Here is a 25,876-nt window from a genome sequence, read left to right on the forward strand (position 1 = left end):
GAAGCCCTAGAAAATGATGATAGAAAAAATTACAGAAAAGAATTTTCTTTTATGAAAATTCCTTTTATGGCTCATTTTATGGCTGAGTAATCCCAGGGACAGAGGAGCCTGGTGGGCTGCCGTCTGTGGGGTGGCACAGAGTCGGACACGACTGAAGCGACTTAGCAGCAGCAGCAGCAGTATTCCATTGTATTATCTTAATGTGTACCACCGCATCTTTAGCCATTCATTTGTTAATGGGCATTTAGGTTGCTCTCACACTATATATTCTTTTCAACTTCCAATTTCTGTATGCTTCTGTTTTAGATTTTAAACTCCCAAAGTTCACGTATATGTGTTTTCTTGACACAGACCTGCACACTTCTCCTTGATATTAGTTATTTAGTAATTTGTTTAATGTTTGGTAACTGGTTTATAAATGTAGTTAGAAGATTTGCCAAGAGGATAAATCTAGTTGAATAAAAATATAGAACATGGATAATGGGTTAAATAAAGCTGCAAGTTGAGTGATAAAATAGGAGATAGTAAGAAATATGAGAAATAGACATACTTGTGAACACTTACAAAATGTAATTTTTTCCATCATCATTTTCTTTGTTATAAATTCATCATTATGAAGCTGTCAGCTCTGGCTGTTGGTTAACTGAACTTCCTAATTCTTGAATCAGTGTTCATTTAGTCTATTTGATTCATTGACTCAACTCTTATCTTGTTACTGCTTGAGAGAGAGAGAGTGTGTGTGTGTGTGTGTGTGAGAGAGAGAGAGAGAGAGTGAGCGAGAGGAGAGAGAGTGCAAGAGAGACAGAGAGAGGGAGAAATAATAAGAAAGAAGGAGAAATTGCGTATCTTACAGTTTTGTCTTTGGGTTTCTAGTCATTTCTCAGTTCACTTCACTTTCTATCCCAAAGAAGCCACACATTTTAAACAATTAGATGCCTGGCACCAAGTAAGTACTTTATACGTTTGTTAATGTAATCCTTGTAGCAATGCTGTGATGAAAGTTGTATTATTATCATACTCAGCTTTATTCTTCTCATCTTCAAAATGAGTGAGGTGCACAACTTCCCCAATCTTACATAGCTAGTAAGGAATGGAGCCAAGACTGAAGTCCAGCTCTGACACGAGTGTTTGGTCCTTGCTGCTCTGCTTATCTGACTGAGGAGCTATCGTGTGAGCAGATGCAGCACAGCTCCAGCAGAGTTGGTGGGGACAGAGGTGAGAACTGGGTAACTCCTCGACCAGGTTATAGTATTCTGCATAATAAAATGCCTGAGAATATCATGCCTGCTTGGGTCATCCTGAAGGAAATGTATATTTTATAGAGAGAATGAAACATTTTGTCAAAAAATTGAACATGGGAGAAAAGAACAAGACATCTGATATTCTGTATTGGGGAAAAGAACATGATGGTGCCTTTTACGAGTGAAAATTGGTAGTAGAGTTGTTTAATTAAATAAGAGAAGAAAATGCTTCTATTGCCCAGTTCTGCTATATGTATAGAATGTTATTAATAGTCAAGGGATGAGGGAGAGGTTTGGTTCTTGGACACAAGGGCAGGGACTGGTGATGTAAAGGGTATGAGGAGGCCGTGACTCAAGGCAGTTAGGCTGGGTAAGCTTGTATGATGGCATATAAAGAGGCAAGGGGGAGAGAAAAAAGTGAAAGTTTTAGTCATGTTTGACTCTTCATGACCCGTGGACTGTAGACCGCCAGGCTCCTGTGTTCTTGGGATTTCCCAGGCAAGAATACTGGAGCGGGTTGCCATTTCCTTCTCCAGGGGATCTTTCCAACCCAGGGATCCAACCTGGGTCTTCTGCATTGCAGGCAGATTCTTTACCACCTGAACCACCAGGGAAGCACTCATATATACTTGGAAAGAAAAGAATAGGGCCAGAACAAAGATGAAGAAAATGAAACTCTTACATTAGAGAAAAAGGGGCGGAAAGAGAGAGACCATGAATCATTTCAGTGACAGACTTATAGATCTGAAATAAATTTTTGAAAGAAAAGAATCAGATATCTTTTATATAACTGTTGAAGGTAGAATGTTTCACTGTGCTGAACAATATCAGGGTATAATTTTAAGTTTATTTTAGGCTGGTAGAAATATCATTTTTGTGAAGCCTACTGTATCTCCCTTCTCCTTGTGTTTGAATTTCTTTTCTTCAAAGTGCAACCCAGGGACCAGTGCCATAATCAAGTGCCAAGTCCCATTCCAACTCTAAAATTTATCACACTGGCCCTTTGGAAACCTCAAGGATAGAAAGACTATGGTTTTAAATTGGCTCCTTTCCCTCCTGCAACTCTTCACTTGGTGAGGCCAGAATATACGCCTGACTCTCTTAGATGATTGTTGAGTGGCTTGCCAGTCCTCATGGGACAATGGTTTAGAAAAAGCCTCTCTCACTGATTTCAGGGATTTTGCACATAGCATGGGAGTTTTCAGGGGATTTTGCCTTGCTGTAACCCACCCCTCCAGGATTTCATAGTCCAAGTGACTATGTATAAGGAAGCTCTACCTGGGGAGAGAGCCTCCATGTTAACCCAGTGATCTTCAAGAGGGAAAGTCTGAGCCCATAGAGATGCTCTCAAGATTACTCCTTGTTGAGAGTCCTGCCTTTAAAGCAGCTTCCTTCCATTGCATTGTCCAGCTGCAATGGGAGTTTCTGTGAAGTTCAAAAATTATTACCCAATCCACAGTCTGGGGGGTGTACTGTAAACTTCTGTGTTTTGCTAAATCTCTGTAGTCTGCTATTTCACACAACATGTGCTACTGACATTTGGCCCAGAAGAAACTTTTTTCTAAAAGTAAATGATTACTAAGGAGATTACAACTATTTGACAAGAACCAAACATAGTCTAAGGTTTGGAGAAAGTGCCAGGGGAAAAAACAATATGAATTGTGGTACACTGCTGAGGCCCTTTGTATTCCTCCTGATTAAAATTTGCCTGATAAATTACTTTCTGGAAATAAACTGTAATTCCTCAACAATAACCTATGCTTCTTAAGACCAGGGCATTCAATAATGAATGGGACCTAGATAAAATAGGTTCTAAAAGTATAATTTTTACTAATCAAATAAATGTTATGTTTTCTTAAAAAGAGCATCTTTAGAGTGTCATACTAAAATATTTGCAGTTGAGGTAGTATGACGTCTGGGATTTGCTTAAAATAACCTGTGTTTGAGGGGAAGGGAATAAGTAGAGATATAGGGAAAGAGATTGGCCCAGAGTTACAAATTAATTGAATTTAGGTGAGTACATGTGTTTATTGTACTTCTCACTGTACTTTTACATATGTTTTCCAGCATGAAAAGCTAAAAAATAATAGCACATAATGCTCACTCCTAGAGGCATTTAATTCTTGTGAATATGACTGTCTTCCTCAAAGACAGATGATCCAAAACTTCATAGCAACCATACAGCATACTTACTACTGAACACTGCCCCCGGATATTTATTTAGCAAGAAATGTTGGCAAAAAGTATTGATATATTCTTCAGAAGAACACTGCAAAGAATTCAGCCTGATTAAGCCACATGTGGAAGAATCTGTAGCACATCCACCTGCATTTCTATGGAAGCATTCTCACGGGTCAAGAGAGCCATGCGTTCAGATGCCAGGAAAAAGTGAAGTTCTAAAAAGAGAGGACAGTGTGAATAGAATGTAGTTTTTATTAGTCTCTTCGAGGCTTGGCAACAAATTCATGTCATGGATGTTTATAGAATTTATTAAATTAGGATTCTCTTGAAAATTCTAATAAGTGCATTTAAAATTCTCTTCTTTTGAAAAATACCAGGGATTACTGAATTCAATTATAATTTCCTCCAGAAAAATAACAGCGCTCCCAATGTACTATTTTTTTTTAGTTAGTCACTGCCAAAGCACAGTTCCCAGACAGAGTGTGCCAATTTTCCAACGAGATCAGCAGCTATGGCTTAAAAAACAATGTTTGAAACTATTGTTGGTGCAGGTGCATTTTTACATATAGGCAGAAAGAGAGATGGATTAATCAACCATTTATGAGGGAATTATGCTATAATGGTATAAGCTCAGGCTCTGAAGCCAGACTGCCAGGAAGAATCTCAACATTCTCTTTCTGTATGACCTTGGGCAAGTTCTAAAACCTTTTCATGTCTCATTTTCCCCTAACTCTTTCATAGTGCAGGGGATTAACTAAGTTAATATTCATAAAGGCTCCAGAACAGAATTAGCTCCTGCAGTCACAGAGCTTATAATGATAGATATGCTATTAGATGAGGAGGAAATGACAACCCATACCAGTACTCTTGCCTGGAGAATCCCATGGACAGAGGAGCCTGGAGAGCTACATCTGTAGGGTCGCAGTCAGACACGACTGAGCAGGAGCACGTTAGACATCAGTCCTAGAATATTGGAACCTGAAAGACTAAAATGTCTAGTCTAATCCTCTTATAGCTGAGGAGGCTTGAGCGAATACCAGTGTCCAGGTTCCACCCTCGGAGTGCTGGGGTAGGGCCCTTGAGTGTCTAGTGTGCAACCAGAGGTGAGAAAGTTGACTTGAAAGTTACAGAAAACTGTCCTATTTCAGGTCTTTCTGCTTAACTATACTCTCTCACATCTGGATGGAACATTCTGTGGAGGCTTTCAGCCCTTCACCCAATGTCTGTGCATCTGTTTCCACTATGTTAAAGCAAAGCAACACAAACATATAATTAGCATGCTCATACCTACTATTTATTACTGTGAAAACCTCTGATTTTTCTTTCCCAGCTTAAAAATAGTTGTTTGCTTTGAAATGCCATGTGCGAAAAGGCCAGCATTGCGAAGCATAGAGGTGAAAGCAATTTGCCTAAATCTGCAGTTTAGCAAAGAGCCTGGACTAATCTAGAAATGTCGCTTTAGATGGTAACAGTTTTCTGCCACCTAGTGGATAATTCAAATAATAAACTGGTCTTTATTTTTAAAAAATCAATATTGTCACCAAGCTATGGCTTCTGAATGCCCTGCTATGGGAAGGAAAGGTTTAGTGTTAGTTGGACAAATAGTTTTCCACAAATTGTCTCAAAGGTAGTCTTCCATTTTTATTGATTTATTAACATTTTTTCATTGTAAAGAAAATTCTGTTAATATTGCTAAAAAAAAAAATTGTGGGTACACAAAATAAAAATCCAAATATGCCCAGTTCCTTTATGCTCACCATCCTTATGGCAGAAAGTGAAGAACTAAAGAGCCTGTTGATGAAAGTGAAAGAGGAGAGTGAAAAAGTTGGCTTAAAACTCAACATTTAGAAAACTAAGATCATGGCATCCGGTCGCATCACATCATGACAAATAGATGAAGAAACAACAGAAACAGTGAGAGACTTTATTTTCGGGGGCTCCAAAATCACTGCAAATGGTGACGGCAGCCATGAAATTAAAAGACGCTTTGTCTTTGGAAGAAAAGCTATGACCAACCTAGACAGCATATTAAAAAACAGAGACATTACTTTGCTAACAAAGGCCCGTTTAGTCAAAGCTATGGTTTTTCCAGTAGTCATGTGTGGATGTGAGTGAAGTGAAGTGAAAGTTGCTCAGTCATGTCTGTCTCTTTGCGAGCCCTTGGACTATACACTCCATGGAATTCTCTAGGCCAGAATACTGGAGTGGGTAGCCTTTCCCTTCTCCAGAGGATCTTCCCAACCCAGGGACTGAACCCAGGTCTTCCGCATTGCAAGTGGATTCTTTACCAGCTGAGCCACGAGGGAAGCTCATGGATGTGAGAGTTGGACTATAAAGAAAGCTGAGCACCAAAGAATTGATGCTTTTGAACTGTGGTGTTGGAGAAGACTTTTGAGAGTCCCTTGGACTACAAGGAGATCCAACCAGTCCATCCTAAAGGAAATAAGTCCTGAGTATTCATTGGAAGGACTGATGCTGAAGCTGAAATTCTAATACTTTGGCCACCTGATGGGAAGAACTGACTCACTGGAAAAGACCCTGTTGTTGGGAAAGATTGAAGGCAGGAGGAGAAGGGGACAACAGAGGATGAAATGGTTGGATGGCATCACCGACTCGATGGACATGAGTTTGAGTAAACTCCGGGAGTTGGTGATGGACAGGGAGGCATGCCGCAGTCCACGGGGTCGCAAAGAGTCGGACACGGCTGAGGGACTGAACTGAACTAAATGTTCAATTCCAAAAGTTTACATACTTACAGGTCTGTGGTATAGATGCATGTATTTATATTTGGCTCTTATAAAATTTTTTCTGTACTAGAAGAAATTAAAATATTGTCTACACAGAAGCTATCTACAAAAACATTCTTAGGACCAATAAGTGTGTTTAGCAAAGTTGCAGATACAAGGTCTTCATAAAAATCAACTGTATTTCTGCAAAAAAATAATGAACAATGGTGAATCCAAGTTTTAAAGAATAAAACCTATACACAAGCTCCAAAATAACTGAAATATTTAGGTATAAATCTAACAAAACCTAAATAGGATCTGTATGCTTAAAACAACCATCAAAATACCCATTGCCAGACAAATAACTATTCTGCAACCCGGGCAATTAGCTACCAGTCAAAATATAAATAAGGCTCAATGAAAGTTCAGTAACAAAGTAATGTTCAAAATAATAAACAACATTGCTTTACTTCAAAAAAATTGAACTTTTCATTATTGGGGGTGGTAGTGTACAAGCTTAAGAGCATGAACTTGAAAGCCAAACCTCTTGATTGAAAATTCAGGCTCTCCCTTGTACTAGCTGTGGTAACTTTGTGCCTGGGCTTTCCCATGTGATAAGGATCATACCTCAGAGGGTGGCTGAGAAGATGAAATTCAGTCAAAGTCCTTGGTCTCAATGGCATTAGTAATTTTACTAATTTAACATTGTTGTTACTTTAACTATTTAACATTGTTAAAAACAATGTTAAAACATTTAACTGTTTAAAAATGTCGTTGTTTATGTGTGTATCAGTATTTATGGGGAAGAAGTTCAGAAGTGGTTTGTTCTGAGACCAAATTCACTTTAAAAAATTAACAAGCATTTGTTTAGGCTTATTTTATACTCAACATTACAGGGAATACAAAGCTGAATCAGACATTTCCCTGTTTTTGAGTCAATGTTCTCATAAATTAATGAGGGAGAATTAACTATAATTCAAAGCAAATATATTGAGTGTGAGACTAGAGTTATCATAAAGAACAGAGGTGAGAGAGGGTGTTTCCAGCTGGAGAAGTTGACTTATGAGCTGTAGCTTAAATAATGGATACATTTTAATGGAAATTAAATTGCATAAGTATAGATGGTAGAGAGGACTCCATTTTTTTAATCTTTAAAAATTTCCTCTAAGTATATTTTATTTTAATGGAAATGGAAAGGCATTTTATTTTAAATATAGCAGTGTGTATGAACTTGCAGTGGGTATGAACTTATTTACAACACAGATACATATTTTAAGCAATGGAATCAAGTTGGGAAAAATATAAGACATTTATTTTGGATTCAATGAGTAATAAGATTCAGTTAAAGCAGAAGATTTCTTCATTCTTCCACCTGATACTAATTTGAGCATCTACTCTGTGCCAGGCTCTGTTCTAGGTATATGTATGATGTAGACAAAGACTCTGTCCTTAAGAATGCATATTCCATTGCAGCAAGAATCCTGAGAGAGATGTCTGGGAAAAGAGGGTGGGACTAGATTTGGGAGGAGACCTAATGGAGAGCCAGCAAAGGCTGCTGAGTAAGATGGAGCCACAATCAGGTGCTACCTGAGAAATAGTTATCTGGTGAAGGAAGTGTGCATAGATGTAGGGAAGAGGCCGTAGGGGCACAGAAACATATTTCAGTAGGATGCAATTTAAAAAGTCTGGGCAAGAGGTCATGAAGCCTTGAACTGTGGAAGCAAAAAGGAGAAAACAGACTTAGAAGACATCCAACAGGTGGAGCAGGACTTGGACCAGCACAAAGAAAGCATATGAAAAATAATGCAAGATGGCTTGCTGCAGAGAGAGGAGGCAGAATTACACTGTATTATCAGCCTCACTGGCAGCATAGACTCTGGAGTCAGACCTACCTGTATCATTATGCCTCAAGCCAATTATTTGATCTCTTTAAACCTTTGTCTCATCAGCCCAAATGGAATAATTAAAAGTACCACTTTATTAGATTGTTGTAGGAAATAAACACAGGTACTTCGCACATCACTGCAGACATGGTGAGGGCATGGCCCTGGAGGCTGTTCTTGGGGAATGTTAAGAAGGCTAAGCAGAGTCACCTACACTTGCCTGTACTTAGCATCAGATGTGCTTGTAGGGGGGCTTCCCAGGTGGCACTAGTGGTAAAGAACCCATCTGCTATGCAGGAGACATGAGAGATAACGGGTTTGATCCATGGGTCAGGAAGGTCCCCTGGAGGAGGAAATCACAATCCGCTCCAGTATTCTTACCTGGAGAATCCTATGGACAGAGGAGTTTAGCAGGCTACAGTGCATAGGGTTGCAAAGAGTCGGGCACAACTGAAGTGACTTAGCCACTCACTTGGACTTGTAGGGGAGGTTGCTCTCACCTTAAAGCTGACAGTTGTTCACAAAAAAGGTAATTAGCCAAGAAGTTTTCAACAGTTATTCCATGTTAGAGAATGAACCACAAATGAAAGGGCCTTATTTTGCTTTTGGGAATCCTAGCAGCTGTGAGTTTTGGTGATAACTCTCCTCATAAACTGGCATAGGCCTCATTTACAGCACCTAGTAAACATACCTCATTTAAGGAAGAGAAATTTCATTAAAAACCTAAGAATGGAAACTGAACTAAAATTTCAATAGCCAGAGTGTTTTCAGTCTCAGGATCTATCTCTGAATATTTACCAGCTGAACACTTGTATTACCCTATCTTTAGAAGTTGCATATAGAGCATAATAGCAGGCAGCAGAGTTGGGGGTATTTGTTAAGGACCAGACAATATGGATCAAGAAGTATGCCTAATCTAGGTTAAAATCATTAACACTAGTAGGAAATTTCAGCAAATTTCCTGGATCTAAGATAAATATATAAAATTCAATAGCATTTTTAGGTATTAGGAACAATTAGGATTCCCAGGTGGCTCAGTGGTAAAGAATTCACCTGCAATGCAGGAGACCCAGGTTCAGTCCCAGGGTCTGGAAGATCCCCTGGAGAAGGGAATGGGAACTCACTCCAGTATTCTTGCCTGAGGAAACCCATGGACAGAGAAGTCTTGTGGGCTATAGTCCATAGGGTTGCACAGAGTTGGACACAACTGACAGAATGTGGTCCACTGGAGGAGGGAATGGCAAACCACTTTAGTATTCTTGCCTTGAGAACCCCATGAACAGTAGGAAAAGGCAAAATGATAGGATACTGAAAGAGGAACTCCCCAGGTCAGTAGGTGCCCAATATGCTACTGGAGATCAATGGAGAAATGACTCCAGAAAGAATGAAAGGATGGAGCCAAAGCAAAAAGATTACCCAGCTGTGGATGTGACTGGTGATAGAAGCAAGGTCCGATGCTATAAAGAGCAATATTGCATAGGAACCTGGAATGTCAGGTCCATGAATCAAGGCAAATTGGAAGTGGTCAAACAAGAGATGGCAAGAGTGAATGCCCACATTCTAGGAATCAGGAAACTAAAATGGACTGGTATGAGTGAATTTTACTCAGATGACATTATATCTACTACTGCAGGCAGGAATCCCTCAGAAGAAATGGAGTAGCCATCATGGTTAACAAAAGAGTCCGAAATGCAGTACTTGGATGCAATCTCAAAAACGACAGAATGATCTCTGTTCGTTTCCAAGGCAAACCATTCAATATCACAGTAATCCAAGTCTATGCCCCAACCAGTAACGCTGAAGAAGCTGAAGTTGAATGGTTCTATGAAGACCTACAAGACCTTTTAGAACTAACACCCAAAAAAGATGTCCTTTTCATTATAGGGGACTGGAATGCAAAAGTAGGAAGTCAAGAAACACCAGGAGTAACAGGCAAATTTGGCCTAGGAGTAAAGAATGAAGCAGGGCAAAGACTAATAGAGTTTTGCCAAGAGAACACACTGGTCATAGCAAATACCCTCTTCCAACAACACAAGAGAAGACTCTACACATGGACATCACCAGATGGTCAACACTGAAATCAGATTGATTATATTCTTTGCAGCCAAAGATGGAGAAGCTCTATATAGTCAACAAAAACAAGACCAGAAGCTGACTGTGGCTCAGATCATGAACTCCTTATTACCAAATTCAGACTGAAATTGAAGAAAGTAGGGAAAACCACTAGATCATTCAGGTATGACCTAAATCAAATCCCTTATGATTATACAGTGGAAGTGAGAAATAGATTTAAGGGCCTAGATCTGATAGATAGAGTGCCTGATGAACTATGGAATGAGGTTCATGACATTGTACAGGAGACAGGGATCAAGACCATCCCCATGGAAAAGAAATGCAAAAAAGCAAAATGGCTGTCTGGGGAGGCCTTACAAATGGCTGTGAAAAGAAGAGAAGCGAAAAGCAAAGGAGAAAAGGAAAGATATAAGCATCTGAATGCAGAGTTCCAAAGAATAGCAAGAAGAGATAAGAAAGCCTTCCTCAGTGATCAATGCAAAGAAATAGAGGAAAACAACAGAATGGGAAAGACTAGAGATCTCTTCAAGAAAATTAGAGATACCAAGGGAACATTTCATGCAAAGATGGGCTCGATAAAGGACAGAAATGGTATGGACCTAACAGAAGCAGAAGATATCAAGAAGAGGTGGCAAGAATATACAGAAAAACTGTACAAAAAAGGTCTTCACGTCCCAGATAATCATGATGGTTCGATCACTCACCTAGAGCCAGACATCCTGGAATGTGAAGTCAAGTGGGCCTTAGAAAGCATCACTACGAACAAAGCTAGTGGAGGTGATGGAATTCCAGTTCAGCTCTTTCAAATCCTGAAAGATGATGCTGTGAAAGTGCTGCGCTCAATATGCCAGCAAATTTGGAAAACTCAGCAGTGGCCACAGGACTGGAAAAGGTCAGTTTTCATTCCAATCCCAAAGAAAGGCAATGCCAAAGAATGCTCAAACTACCGCGCAGTTGCACTCACCTCACATGCTAGTAAAGTAATGCTCAAAATTCCCCAAGCCAGGCTTCAGCAATATGTGAACCATGAACTTCCTGATGTTCTAGGTGGTTTTAGAAAAGGCAGAGGAACCAGAGATCAAATTGCCAACATCTGCTGGATCATGGAAAAGGCAAGAGAGTTCCAGAAAAACATTTATTTCTGCTTTATTGACTATGCCAAAGCCTTTGACTGTGTGGATCACAATAAACTGTGGACAATTCTTCAAGAGATGGGAATACCAGACTACCTGACCTGCCTCTTGAGAAATCTGTATGCAAGTCAGGAAGCAACAGTTAGAACTGGACATGGAACAACAGACTGTTTCCAAATAGGAAAAGGAGTACGTCAAGGCTGTATATTGTTGCCCTGCTTATTTAACTTATATGCAGAGTACATCATGAGAAACGCTGGACTGGAAGAAACACAAGCTGGAATCAAGATTCCCGGGAGAAATATTAATAACCTCAGGTATGCAGATGACACCACCCTTATGGCAGAGAGTGAAGAGGAACTCAAAAGCCTCTTGATGAAAGTGAAAGAGGAGAGTGGAAAAGTTGGCTTAAAGCTCAACATTCACAAAACGAAGATCATGGCATCTGGTCCCATCACTTCATGGCAAATAGATGGGGAAACAGTGGCAACCATGTCAGACTTTATTTTTTGGGGCTCCAAAATCACTACCGATGGTGACTGCAGCCATGAAATTAAAAGATGCTTACTCCTTGGAAGGAAAGTTATGACCAACCTAGATAGCATATTGAAAAGCAGAGACATTACTTTGCCAAAAAAGGTCTGTCTAGTCAAGGCTATGGTTTTTCCTGTGGTCATGTATGGATGTGAGAGTTGGACTGTGAAGAAAGCTAAGTGCCGAAGAATTGATGCTTTTGAACTGTGGTGTTGGAGAAGACTCTTGAGGGTCCCTTGGACTGCAAGGAGATCCAACCAGTCCATTCTAAAGGAGATCAGCCCTGGTTGTTCTTTGGAAGGAATGATGCTAAAGCTGAAACTCCAGTACTTTGGCCACCTCATGGGAAGAGTTGACTCATTGGAAAAGACTCTGATGCTGGGAGGGATTGGGGGCAGGAGGAGAAGGGGACGACAGAGGATGAGATGGCTGAATGGCATCACTGACTCGATGGACGTGAGTCTGAGTGAACTCCAGGAGTTGGTGATGGACAGGGAGGCCTGGCGTGCTGCGATTCATGGGGTCACAAAGAGTTGGACATGACTGAGTGACTGAACTGAACTGAACTGAAGCAACTTAGCACAGCACAGATTTTTTTTAAAAGACACCATTTTGACAAAAGTAATAGTTATGAAACCACCACCATCACTCCTCAAATTTCCCTTGTAACCCTCTCAATTCATACCCTCACCCCCAGCCTCTAATACCACTGATTTCTGTCTCTATAGTTTTTACTTCCTCAGAAATTCAACTAAACAGGATCATCCAGTTTACAGTCATTGCTATCTGATTTTTTTCATTTTTATACATGTTTTTCCATGCATTAGTAGTCCCTCTTTATTCTTGGGTAGTATCTCACTGTATGGATACACCCTGGATTTTTATCCAGTTACCCATTGATAAACACTTAGTTGTTGCACCTGCATCTCCTGCATTGCAGGCGGGTTCTTTACCACCTGAACTACCAGGGAAGCCTGTTAAAATAATAATAAAGCTGCTGTTAATTAATAATCTTTATTGATAAATATTTGTATACAAAAAAGTGTGCTTAGATGTCTGTTTTCTGGAATTCCTTCCAAAGTAATTAAGTGAATAGTCTGAATCTATGTCCAGAGAGAAGTAATGCCCGTCAACAGAAAGAGAATGCTGAAATAGAGAAACGGGGACCTCTGGAGGACCAGGGCAGCCCACACATGCTGTTATGGTACGATAAGAGAATTTAGGATGCTTAGAGCTGTCTGTACTCAGCAATAGGTTAAAGTCCTCTGCCCTTTTGTGAGACACAGAGAATGCACTCTGGAGTTTAAGCAAAGTAAGTACAATTACATTTCTAACTGTAAGTACATGATCCAAAACTTGCTGGCTGGCTTGACTCCATATTTGGCAGGCGTATTTGGGATGGTCTGGCTTGACATAAAAGCTACTCTGCATTGCAAAATCTATTTTGAGGAACCAAAAGGAAACTTCAAGTAAAGAGTTATTCTCCAGGGCACCTGAAGATTAAGTGTCTGAAGACACCCTCCTGAATTCTGGTTGAAACAAGTGCATCCTACAGATCAGTAGTCTCTGGACAAAGAAAGCAGTGATATCAAAATAGAAAATTCAGAGCAGATGCTTGAAGTTGCAGGTGCTGATTTGCAGTCTAGCTGCTTCTCACATGGGCAACTTCATTTCACACAATCAAGATGAGAAGCAAAAAGGATTTACATATTTATCATGGTTACTGATAACATAAATATTATTATAATAACTCTTCAAAACTAAAATTTAATTCAGTGAGTATTTATTGCTCTTCTACCAAGTGCCAGACATTTTGTTAAGCTCTGGGTTTATAAACAATGAATAAAAGCATTATCTAGGGCAAGGGTAGAAAGGAAGGTGACAATAACTGACATTTAGTTTTTTAGTAACTGAAATGTTTTAGGTAGATGTGAAGCAGCTTGCATCTATTTCATTTAATATTCAGAGCAGGATTTTGAAGCTTATATTACAGATCCCCAATTCAAGATGGGAAAATCGAGACTCAGAGAGTTTAGTAACTACCAAGTGTCACACACCAAGGGAAGTGGCAAGGCTGAGCCCTGTACCTGGTACGCCTGGCTCCAAAGACCATCATCTTTTAGTTAGACTTTCTCCCATTTCTGACTGTAATGTAAATCAAGTTATGTAAACTGCTCACAAAATTGTAAAAGAAGTTGAGGAAAATGGTGAGTTTTTTCCTAAGGGATATCAGTAAAGATTTGACATAGGTGATAACTTTGGGCTTTGGAGCTTGATTAACATTTTGACAGGCAGGAGACTCCTAGGTGTAGGAAGTGTAAAGGAATGAAGCCTGTGGAGAATGACAAAGCTTGCAAGAGAAAATTTTTAAATTGTGGCTTTTCTTATGAGAATTAGGTATAAGGGATTCGGGAGGGGGTGGGATCCAAGGCAGATTAAAAAAAAAAAAAAAAGCTTTATGAGGTGTACTTTGTGTATCAGAGAATTCACTGATTTCAGGGATACAATTTAATAATTTTTTTTTTTTAGTAATTTTACCAAGTGGTGGTGCCACCATCATCATAAGTCAGTTTTAGAATATTTTCATTCCCCTCAACAAAGATCCTTCATGCCCATTTATAGTATATCCCTATTCCTTCTCCCTGCCTTAGGAAACCATGGCTCTACTTTCTGTCTATAAATTTGCATTTTCTGACATTTGGTATAAATGGAATCATAGATATATTATCTTTTTTGTCTGGTTTCTTTCACTTAGAACAACGTTTTCAAAATACATGTGGTGGCGAGTGTCAGCACTTCATTTTTTATTTTTGACTAACATTCCATTAAATGGTTATGCTATGCTTGTTTACTCATTCATCAATTGAATGCTTGGGTGGTTCCACTTCTTTGGCTATTAGGAATAATGCTATTATGAACATTTATGTGGATGTGTGTTTTCATAGCTCTCAGGTAGATAAGTGGAAGTAGAATTGCTGGGCTGTTAGATAGTTTTATATTTAACCCTTTGAGAAAATGACAAGCTGTTTTCCAAAGTGGCTGCATCATTTTACATTCCTGCCAGCAGTGTATGAGTGTTCCTATTTCTCTACATCTTAATAGCACTTGTTATTGCCTGACTTACAGATCACAGTCTTTCTAGTCCATGTGAAATGGTACCTTGTGGTTTTAATTTGCATTTTCTTAATGACTAATGCCCAGGATATAAAATCTAAAGACTGTCTGGATGATACATTTAACTAAGATGCAGAACATAATAAGTGGAATTTGTAGGAAGAATAGAAAAGTTGTGAGCTGTTCACATGATACTGAATTGCAGATGTTCAGAAGGCAGAGAAAAACTCAGGTCTGCAACTCAGAAGAGAATTGAAGGCAAGACATGTATATTTGGGCTCAGTTACATAGAAAAGGCAATTGAAGTCAAGAAACTAGATGAGTTAATTGACAGAGAAAATGTAGGAATATCTATTTTAAAGAAATGGATAAAGGGAGGTATGACTTTAGGAGACATAAGAGAAACAAGTGCCATGGATGCCACTGGAAGACAATTTTTAAATTTTACTAATGTTCATATTTTATTGTACTTCCTTGCAGTGTTTTTCTTCACACATAAATTAATAAACTTAGTAACATGGACATATCATACATATTTAATAATATTTTATTTCCACTCAACCTTGAGTCATGAACATTTTCATGTCCCTAGTCTTATTTTTTAATGGCTAATTTAAAGTAATTATAAATAGATACCGTAATTAATTTATTCTCTTATTTTGGACCTTATTAAAGAATACTGAAGTAAACCTTTTAGTGCAAAATATTTGTGTGGTTATCCAATGATTTTTCCCAGTATAAATTCTTAGAAATTGGAATTTCTTGTTAAAAGAATATAAAAAACATTAAGACTCTTTATATACATTGCCAAAGTTCTTTCCAGAAGTACCTTTCTCTCTCTAGCAGTGTATGAAAATAATGAGCCAAATGTATCAAACATGAAAAGAGTTATCTCATAAATATAAGGAAAATATTTAACATTGTTATTCTTTTAGGAGATCTGTTTGCAAGATTGCCATGAGCCCCTATTGATGACACTAACTGGAGAATTTTGTTTTTAATTTTTAAAATTATTTAAGGTGTACTACATGGTAATTGGATAGATACATATAAAAATCAACATCTCTATCAGTACACACACACAGACATATATATATATATAGTGAAAATATTACTATAGTCAGATTTTGAAGGAGCAATGGAAGACCAACAATAGCAAATACCTCACGACAGCATTGGAACTGTAAATATTATTGACTTTGGTGACTACGTATCTGTTGGTAGTATTTGAGAGTAATTTTTCCTTGAGAGAGGTTATGCATGCATGCTAAGTCGCTTCAGTCGTGTCTGACTCTTTGCGACTCTATGGACTATAGCCCGCCAGGCTCCTCTGTCCATAAGATTTTTCAGGCAAGAATACTGGAGTGGGTTGCCATGCTCTCCTCCAGGGGATCTTCCCCACCCAGGGATTGAACCCGTGTCTCTTACGTCACCTGCATTGGCAGGTGGGTTCTTTACTACTAGAGCTACCTGGGTGACAGATATCAAATTGTAGTTCTCGTGTCAAATTTTATCAAATTTTATTTTCCATTGTCCATTGATTTTGCTTTCTTCAAATGCCTTGTGGTTTTGAAAATGTTTTATTATACTATAGGGAAAAATGTCTTTAAAAATCAATTAAATTTTCTGTTTTTTTCAGGAATGTTAATTTTTTATTACCACTCTTTTTTCCTTCACTTCTTCTTTATTCATATTCCCTCATTTATTTCCTTGGGTTAGAGTTCTCAGATAAATAGCTTCGTAAATGATGCTACAGAGGCAAATTAGGAGTAGGTTGTAACTTGTGTAAATAAAGAATAAACCTTTGGGATTCCGTGTGTGGACTTCCATAAATGTCAAACCTCATTTTTGTTTTTAGATGTGATGGGAATAGCATTTAATGTCACTGTTTGAGTCATTGAATGGATGTCTGTTGAGCTCATTAATGTTCCTCATTCAGAGAACCCTTTATGGACATCCACTCCATAAGTTTATTACCATTCGTGGGAAAATACTTGACCCAAATACTCTTTGCTTCTCTGTGACATGGATCATAATTCTATCACAGTGAGCTGTTTCCTTTCTCAACCACAGAGATATACAATCCAGGCATTCTGAATACTCAGAGTAACATAAACTGTTACTTCCTGTATAAACTGAAACTTGAGCATGAATCATTTCCATTCCTTTCCCCTCCTTTTTGATTCTCAGTTTGAGAAATATCTCCTCCAACCCCACATTTAACAGGTGTGTATGGGTGTGCTCGGTCATATGTGACTCTTTACGACCCCGTGGACTGTAGCCTGCCAGGCTCCTCTGTCCATGGGATTCTCCAGGCAAGAGTACTGAACTGGGTTGCCATTTCCTTCTCCAGGGATCTTCTGGATACAGGGGTCGAACCCACATCCCTTGCATTGGCAGGCAGATTCTTTACTGCTGAGTCACCAGGGAAGCCCGATCAATTTCCTTTACTTCTTCTTAGAAAGAGGACCACAAAGTTCCCCGAACATTTCTTTACAGTTATTCCAGCTGACTTTTGGAATGTTTCTGGTAAGACAGTGAAGATCTAAAGATCTGATAGTTTTGGGGGAAGAGCTTCATGATAAAGGTTTATCCCTGCAAGTGTAATTTCTAGTAATATTCTGACCATTTCACTGAAGAAATACCATTTCAAGACGTAAATGTTTATTGAGTATTCATAAGAATTTCATCATATATTTCAAAGCCCTATGACTTAAAAAAATGCTCTGGAAATGTTTGGTGAGAGATATTTTTCTGAATGTTTCTTTGTGGAATACATTCTGACATTAAATGAGTCGTCTAATGTAACTCTAGAGAGAATTTAACTGATGCTTGTAGTATGGATTAGCTGAAGTTACATGAAGTCTATCACAGATGTAGATTTTGCTTTAAACAAAATTAAGAAGAGATTAAAAGCAGTAAGAGTCTTACAAATTCCTCCAGTACATAAATGAAATTAGCAGAAGACTACCTCAAAATAAGAAATAAGAAAATTCAACTGAAGTGAGATATCTCTGACAGAATATTTTTAGAATCACAGATATAGTAATTAAAATAATTCTTAGTTTAGAATATTTTAAAGTGTGATCATTAGAAGACAGAACATAGATATGGAGTTATTACTGTTTGGGTCAGACAGAATTGAATTATGCTATTCCTGTTTTAATACCCTGAAATGATATTTGAACAGATAGCTAATTTAGGTGTTGTAAAAGTGAAGATAAAATTCATAACTATGTAATAGACATATATAAACACTATAAAGTTACTCCATATCTATCTTGCTTACTGCACAGTTAATGTAAAAAATAAATCTCTAAATACAGTTTGAGAACTATATACTATGAAAACTTATTTAGCATAATAAAATTTTGAAGATCAGAATTTGTAAAACAAGCAAAAATGATATTATTGTAATAATGAACATCTATGATTGTATTTGAGAATAATTTCTGTGCTCAATGAAATACACCTCAAGCATATTATAACCATCTTTTCCTATTTAAAACATGAATTGCTATCAATATACCAAAAGTAGGTTAAAAAATAATTTTTTCTTAAAAAATGATGTTATTATTACTAACAACAGACATACATTTTTAGGTTAATTTTTCATTTGTAGGACTAAATTTTGCAGTGATATTTAACCAAGGTCTTTTTTGACAGTGTGATTCATTTTCACCATGCTTGAGCAATCTTTCCCTCCAAAGTACAATTTAATGTTTCTTTTTTTAAAAGTAAGTTTTCAACCCATGACTGTAGCACCATTACACTTCACTTAACCAGTAGGCCCATATGATGTGTTATGGTTTTGTTGAGTGAAAACTGAAGACTTGGGCACCCTTCCTCTTACGATGAAAGCAGAAATTCTTTTCTGCGTTTTTCTTTTTCATCTCTAACTGCAACATGACAGCATAAAATATTTGATTGACTTGTTCACTCATCTATATCATTAAATCTAGCTCTTGGTTTGCATTACCTATTGCTGCCCCTTTCTTCACTTCTGCACCCACTAATCAAAGGTATTACTGGAGGTATATCTTCACCTTCAGAAACTTGCCGTCTTCTGTTCTAGGCCACATACGATCATTAGCACAAGGTTCTTTACACATTGTCATAATGCTTAGCACAATGTTCTTTACATGTTTTTCTCTTCTTTTTAAGAACAGTAACTAACTTTCTCTTTCCTATTCTATTAAGTATAAACCATTTTTCCTAAGAGTTCATACTCTCCCTTCATCTGACCCTTTTCTTTAGCAATCCCATTTCTTCTTCCTCTTTGGCACAGTTACTCTGCTATTTCCAAGCCATTGGGTTGTTCTCAGCACACAGATTGGTTTCTAACTGCTTCCTTATTTGTGCAGGTGTCATGCCCTGAATCTTGGGAGCCCACTGCTTTCTGAGACAGTCCATTCTATCTTGTGATAAGTCAGTTAGAGGGTTTTCTTTTTATTGACCTAAACCACCTATCACATATTATGTATGATTTTTACTTTTATCTTTATGTGTCAGTCTAATTGTGTCTTTTCTCAGTCTAATCGTGTCTTTTCTCAGTTGTTGTTGCTCTGTGTTATGTCTATAGTGGTGCTTTTTATGAGCTCTCTGCATCTGGCACTCCAATGCTTCCATACCCTGATCTACCTCCCCACCACCCCAGAATCATAGCAGCTTGAGCTCTAACTGTGCATTGTACATCTTTAATATGTGTTTGATAACTAAGCTACCCACTAAATATGGAAGAAATATCTTCTAAAAATAGAGATAATTCCACATTTAGAAGGTAGCTTAGTGATAAGATATACTTAGCTATACTTCTCAAAGGATGACAAAATCTCTGTCTTGGAAATGGTTCTGTGAATTAAGTAAAATGCCCCATCATGTGCATACTCACATCCCCCCAGTCTCACACAGCAAAATGCCTGAACAATACCAATTGTTTAAGAAAAACCATTTTGTATGTTTACTTCTAATTGATTAACTGAGACAGTATTACATATTGTATATCCACATAGATTCAGAATGGCTTGGCTTTCTAAATATATGGTTCACTGTTTATTCTAAAGCATTGAACAATTGGCATATTCAGTTCTACATGTGCAATTTCAAGCAGTGCAGGAAGAATATCGGTATTTTTGCCTACATTTAAATGTTAATATGAGAAAATATCGTGGCATTGTTAATACCTAGAAAAGGACAATTATGTCTTTCAAATAGCTGATGAAGCCTGACCTTTTATTTGTATCTCTAAATTGCTGACATCTCCAAATGTTCTTGCATTTTAAACTTTTTCAAAAATTGTGTTTCCATAACAATTTTAATTGAGTCTTCTGTGATGCTATTTTAATCATTGTAATCAACCACAGCAATAATTAGACTTCAGTCAGAACCTTTAGTGCACTAATATGAGAGTAGACACTTATAAAAATGTCATGTCAGTCTGGATTTCTCCTCCTGACCTCTCTCTGCTGCACCCGTGATGCTATAACCAAGGGTCATAGTTGAATGAGAGCAGAGGTTGATTTCCACTTATCCTACATAATGTGGAAATTTTTGTCCAGGAGCAGCTAGTTAGGGCCATCATCAATAGATGTGTGGTATAAAGATAAACATATAGTGATAGGTTTTCATTGAGGCCGTGACCAGTAAGCACACTGGTTTACTTGGAGAATGGCTCCTGAAGGTCGAGAGTGCCCCTCAGAGTCGATGTAAGAGACTGAAGTTGTAGGCGCGGTGATGGAGGCAGCGCGGGTGACGTAAGTGGCACAGGTGATCTAGGCGCGGTGATGCAGGCAGCGCGGGTGACGTAAGCGGCACAGGTGATGTGCGTAGCCCAGGTGTGGAGGAAGCCTCATTTACAGACCTTAGTGCTCTGCTGTGCTTCTTCACAGGTCCTGAATTACCAGCAGTGAGTTATTCTTTTTAGGTTTTTATTATTACTAGATTTCTTTAAAACTCACTTTTATGTCTCCTCATTAATCATCTGTGAAACGTTGGAAGGCAAAATGCGTGAGGCTCAGAGCTAATTATGCATTCTATTATGCCTTTAGATATCTGGATGAAAGTCATGTTCCAACACACAATCCCTTCCCTAAAACTCATTTCCACAAGTGATGATTTAATGATCAATTTACTTTAAAGGTTTGCCTTTGGGGACAATGATTATCCTGGTTTGCTCTTTTGAAAGAATAGACTTTTCTTTCAGGGAATATGTAAATATTTAGGAAAAAAAATTTCATTGTGGACTTTGAAATGCTTTCAACACAAAATGTGTTGAAACCTATGCTTCGACTATCCCTGGGGGGAAAGGACACCTTTGTATCTATGCAGAGAATGAGGGGCATGGTGCCCAGAATTCTCAAATTCCTTTGATTAAATATGGTAACCAACTACTTGTGGACGTGGGGAGGATGAGGGCAAATTGCAGCTTTGTTTTTCAACTCCAAAGTTAGTACTTGTGAACAATAAAAGAATGATAAAATGACAAAATACCTAAATATGATGATTACTGATGTTTTCCCTGACCATTTTTGTTCTACCATTAACAGCCAAGCATGTTACGTATAAACTAGTGAGGAATGCAAACATTAGTCTCATATATTTGTCTTTCAATTTGATCTCTTCGTATCCTTCTTACTTTGCAGTTTTGAAAAACATCAGTTTTCAGTAATAAAATCCATGACTTCTAGGCATAGGTTATACATTAGATTACAATAAAGAAATATTTTCCCATATTTTCTAACAGCAGAGTGCAGTATTTTGCAAGAAAAGGTGTCTTTGTGATTTAGAGTGTATTCATTTCTGTTAGACTGTGCTTTTTCTGAGCCCTTATAGTTCAATTAAAAGGTGTGCAAAAACACTTGTGCTATAAACTCTACATGAATTTTTCCTAAAAATTAAGTCAAGTGCAATGTCAGTTGAGTTTTGGATTTAGTGAGAACAAAAGCAAGGTGGATTTCCGGTGGGGAGGGACTGTGTCCTTCTAGATGTCTGTGTCCACCCCAGAGCCACATTTGCGGCAGAAGATTTCCTTGTTGTGAGTCAGGAAGCCTTCCCCCACCAACGAGACCGAGCACTTCCCACAGTTAAAGCATTCACTGTGCCACTGGCGGTCTTGAAAGCAGATAAACTTGGCACCTCTGAGACCTGTAAAGCAATTGGAGAAAAAGAGTAATCTATTCTTTCAACAAAAAGATGGAGCATTCTATCAGGTACACTTCTGGGAGCTGGAGATAAAACAGTGAGTAAGACTGCATCAAGAAAGTAACCAAGAAATGATGCCACCTGCGATGGCCTGTATCTATTCAGGAATGACACCCACAGGTTCTTCCTTTGAGATCCAGCCAGATACCCAGTCAATTTTGTCCCATAATCTGCATAAGAATGTTGAACTTGGGTATACAAAGCACATATTTTTGGAGACAGTTCCCAATTGCCTAAGACATAAGGCTTCCCTTGTGGATCAGAATCTGCCTGTAATGCAGGAGGCCTGGGTTCGATCCTTGGGTTGGGAAGATCCCCTGGAGAAGGGAAAGGCTACCCACTCCAGTATTCTGGTCTGGAGAATTCCATTGACTGTATTAGTCCAGGGGGTCGCAAAGTTGTACATGGCTGAGCAATTTTCACAAGACATAAGGAAATTCAGGGTAGTGCAATGAGAAGAAGGAATAAGTTTTGAAGTCAGAACTTCAAAGTTCCACATCTTATCTAAGTAAGTTACTTACTTAGTTACTTGCTTATCTAAGTAAGAATATTTTTTCCTTCCTTGTGACCCTGTTTACTTTGAAGCAAAGTTAAGGTAAAATAAATGAATACTTCCCAGCCTGGTATCTGATATTTTAATGACTTTTAGTTCTTTTCTCTCTTTTCCCATGTTTAATTTTATTCAAGATAAAGTCCCACAGTCATACTGTGGCTTGAGACACAATTTCCAAAAGGCTCCAATAGAGAATTCCATCCAAACTGTCCTTAGCTAGCCTCATATGATAACCCTGTTACCTTGCCCAGAGTTGACTACAATGTAGGCTTGCAGCAAAGATGTGTGAATCTGATTCCTGTGGCCACTGAAGCCATGTTACCCAATGAAATCAGCTCCCCCATTTCAACTTGGGCCTTACTTGAGCCATAGGGTTTCTATTAATAAGAAAGGTATGAGAATTTGAGTCTTTGATGAGACTCTGTCTCTATACTCCAAATATGAATCCAGGGTACAGTTCAAGGAACTGATTTTGAGGAGTTGTTAAAAAGGAGAAAAGTCTAAGGTCTGGTAAGGGTTGGGATGCCCTAGACTTGAATCTTCACTTGCCAGCTTTTCTCCAAGTGATCTTAGTGCTATGAAATTCTTGTGGTTTGCTTATCACACTATTTTAGTGAGGCTAAAATAGTTCATGTGCTGATGCACATATAATTTCCAAATATTTCATTTGTGATGGTAAATCAAAAAAGGTGAATAAATATTTTATTTCAGGTAAATTCTCCTTAGATATGATAATGAGCTTTTGTTTCCTTCCTGGAAATGTTTTTTGATGCCTTCACATATAATTTACTAGTTCAGGGATACATTTACATCAAATTCTTGTACTTTTCTTGATTAAATTTATAGCTTATTTATGGTGCCATCACTACCTTCTAATGAGAGTAAATCAATAATGTACCAATTAATCCCCTTAAATGTTATTCAAGACATTAATAAGCTGATTGCAAGAATAATGTTCCATATATACATAAACCACTTCTGTTCATTAATTTAATTATTACACATCTAGCATTTTGATGCATATGAAATTTTCTTGATTTTGTTATTAAGCTTTGTACAGGTGGCAAATGTAAAAATAATTCTTCTAGAATTTTACAAAGAAGAATAAAAAGGAAACATCTGGTAGCAGGGATATAAGAAAGTCTTGACTTAACATGTGAGATGGTTATAAACTGTTTTGATTTTGGATGTGTTTACTCCTTCAGATCATAAGGGTCATTTTCAATAAGAAAGTCAACCAGGAAACAGGACTCTGACACCTGTTTTATCTGGCTTCATTTATTCCTAAAATTCAGTAAACTAAAAGCTGGCCTTTGTTGAGCTTTAAAGATGAACCAGTCACTATTCCAAGCCCTTTACTTCATACAGCTCACACCTCACTCCATGGGGTAGTTACTACCATCAACCCGACTTTGCAGATAGTAATTGTCAAACAGAGAGGTTAGCCTCTTGGCTAAATCACCCGGCTGCTAAGTGGCAGGTCTGGAATTCAATCCTAGGCCATCTGTTTCAGAGTCTGTGCTTCCAACTTCACCAAATTAAGTCTGAATTTTCTTTCTTAAAGAACATAAACAGAAATATTAGCATCCCTGTCTGAAGAAGTCAACGTTTGAAACTCACTTTACTGAAAATAAACAGAAATAGAAAACAGCAAAGATGTGATCTTATTTAATTCCTCATTTTGCAAAGAAGACAAATGAGGACCTTGGAGGTGAGTTGCATACCTATAGTCACACAGTAATAAGGGGCAGAGACAAGGCCATGGTCTTTTACTCCCTAGATTAGTGCTCTTCCCACTAGGTCAAGCTGCTTCATTTATCTCCTTAGAAAGGCAAATCCTATCTTAGAGGAGGAGAAAAAACTTATAGTTACATCTTGAGTTTGTTCCTTATGCTGCTGCTAAGTCACTTCAGTTGTGTTGGACTCTGTGCGACCCCATAGACGGCAGCCCACCAGGCTCCCCGTCCCTGGGATTCTCCAGGCAAGAACACTGGAGTGGGTTGCCATTTCCTTCTCCAATGCATGAAAGTGAAAAGTGAAAGTGAAGTCACTCAGTTGTGTCCAACTCGTAGCGACCCCATGGATTGCAGCCCACCAGGCTCCTCCGTCCATGGGATTTTCTAGGCAAGAGTACTGGAGTGGGGTGCCATTGCCTTCTCCGTTGTTCCTTATAGATCTAGCTAATTTAAAATGATGTTTTAAAAACAATTCTAACATAGTTTCTGGGGATGACATATTGTTTGCCTGAATGTACAACTTTCAGAAGATAAATGTTTGGTATTAATAGTATAATTCCCTGTGGTACATTAGTTCAAATAGCTCAACTTTAAAGAAGCACAACTACAGAGAATATATATATATATATTTAAAAGTGTTAGTTGCTCAGTTCATGTCTGACTCTATGACCCTATGGACTCTAGCCTGCCAGACTCCTCTGTCCTTGAGATTCTCTAGATGGGAATACTGGAGTGGGTTGCCATGCCCTTCTGAAGGGGATCTTCCTGACCCAGGGCTCGACCCCAGGTCTCTCACATCGCAGGCAGGTTGTTTATCGTTTGAGTTACCTGGGAAGCCCATATATATTTAAAAATCAGATCAAAACATACTAAAGTGAGTTGGAAGTTTTTGCAGGCATTTAGTTTCTGGTGTGTCTCAATCACAGAGCCAAAAGAAGATTAAGATAATGATCAACAGACTGATTATTCTAAATATATATCCTGCATTTGGATTACTTTTGGGACACATCTTTGGTTCCTGATCATCCCTATGTTTCATGTGGAAAATGTGGTTTTTCTGTCTGATTTTAAAAAGCTGGGTTCAGTAATTGACCTGCAGCAGTCCATCAGAAAAATCACTTAGACACATGCATTTGCGGTGATGGATCAGAATGGAAACTCATCAAGTTCAAAGCTTGTATAGGCTCTTTAAGATCCATACTAGCCATTTGAGTCCCTGGAAGTTTTCAAACATTTTTAAGTTGTTAAAATTTCTCATTTCTTCATGGAAATCCATCTCCAACCCCCCCCCCGCCCCCCTCTTTTCTGGCCAATTCAAGAAAAGTGTAGAATAAATTGTCTGAGTCCATCAAGCTGTGATTGCATATTCTACTAAGTTTTTTGAGCTCCAGTTACTCTTACATTTTTGGAAGTTTCATTTCTAACTAGAACCAGTAGAGAGGGTGGCTTATTCCCTTGGCTGCAAGAGTTGCCAGATATGCAAAAGCCGGAGAGGAGAGTTA

The 25,876-nt window shown here is 38.3% G+C and overlaps 1 protein-coding gene across 3 annotated transcripts in view; it reads right to left on the reverse strand.

Moving 5' to 3' along the window:
* Nucleotides 1-17,527: 17,527 nt before the first annotated feature.
* The window catches only part of FHL5 (four and a half LIM domains 5), a 57,530-nt gene continuing 49,181 nt past the window's right edge, over nt 17,528-25,876 (reverse strand). For all 3 annotated transcript variants that reach the window (XM_061427785.1, XM_061427786.1, XM_061427783.1), the window contains one exon: nt 17,528-22,028. In XM_061427785.1, the coding sequence (XP_061283769.1) occupies nt 21,865-22,028 (164 nt within the window). In that variant the 3' untranslated portion in view covers nt 17,528-21,864. The remainder of the gene's footprint in view (nt 22,029-25,876) is intronic.

Source organism: Bos javanicus, chromosome 9 (genome assembly GCF_032452875.1).
Source record: "Bos javanicus breed banteng chromosome 9, ARS-OSU_banteng_1.0, whole genome shotgun sequence".
In the NCBI taxonomy this organism is placed as follows: Eukaryota; Metazoa; Chordata; class Mammalia; order Artiodactyla; family Bovidae; genus Bos; species Bos javanicus.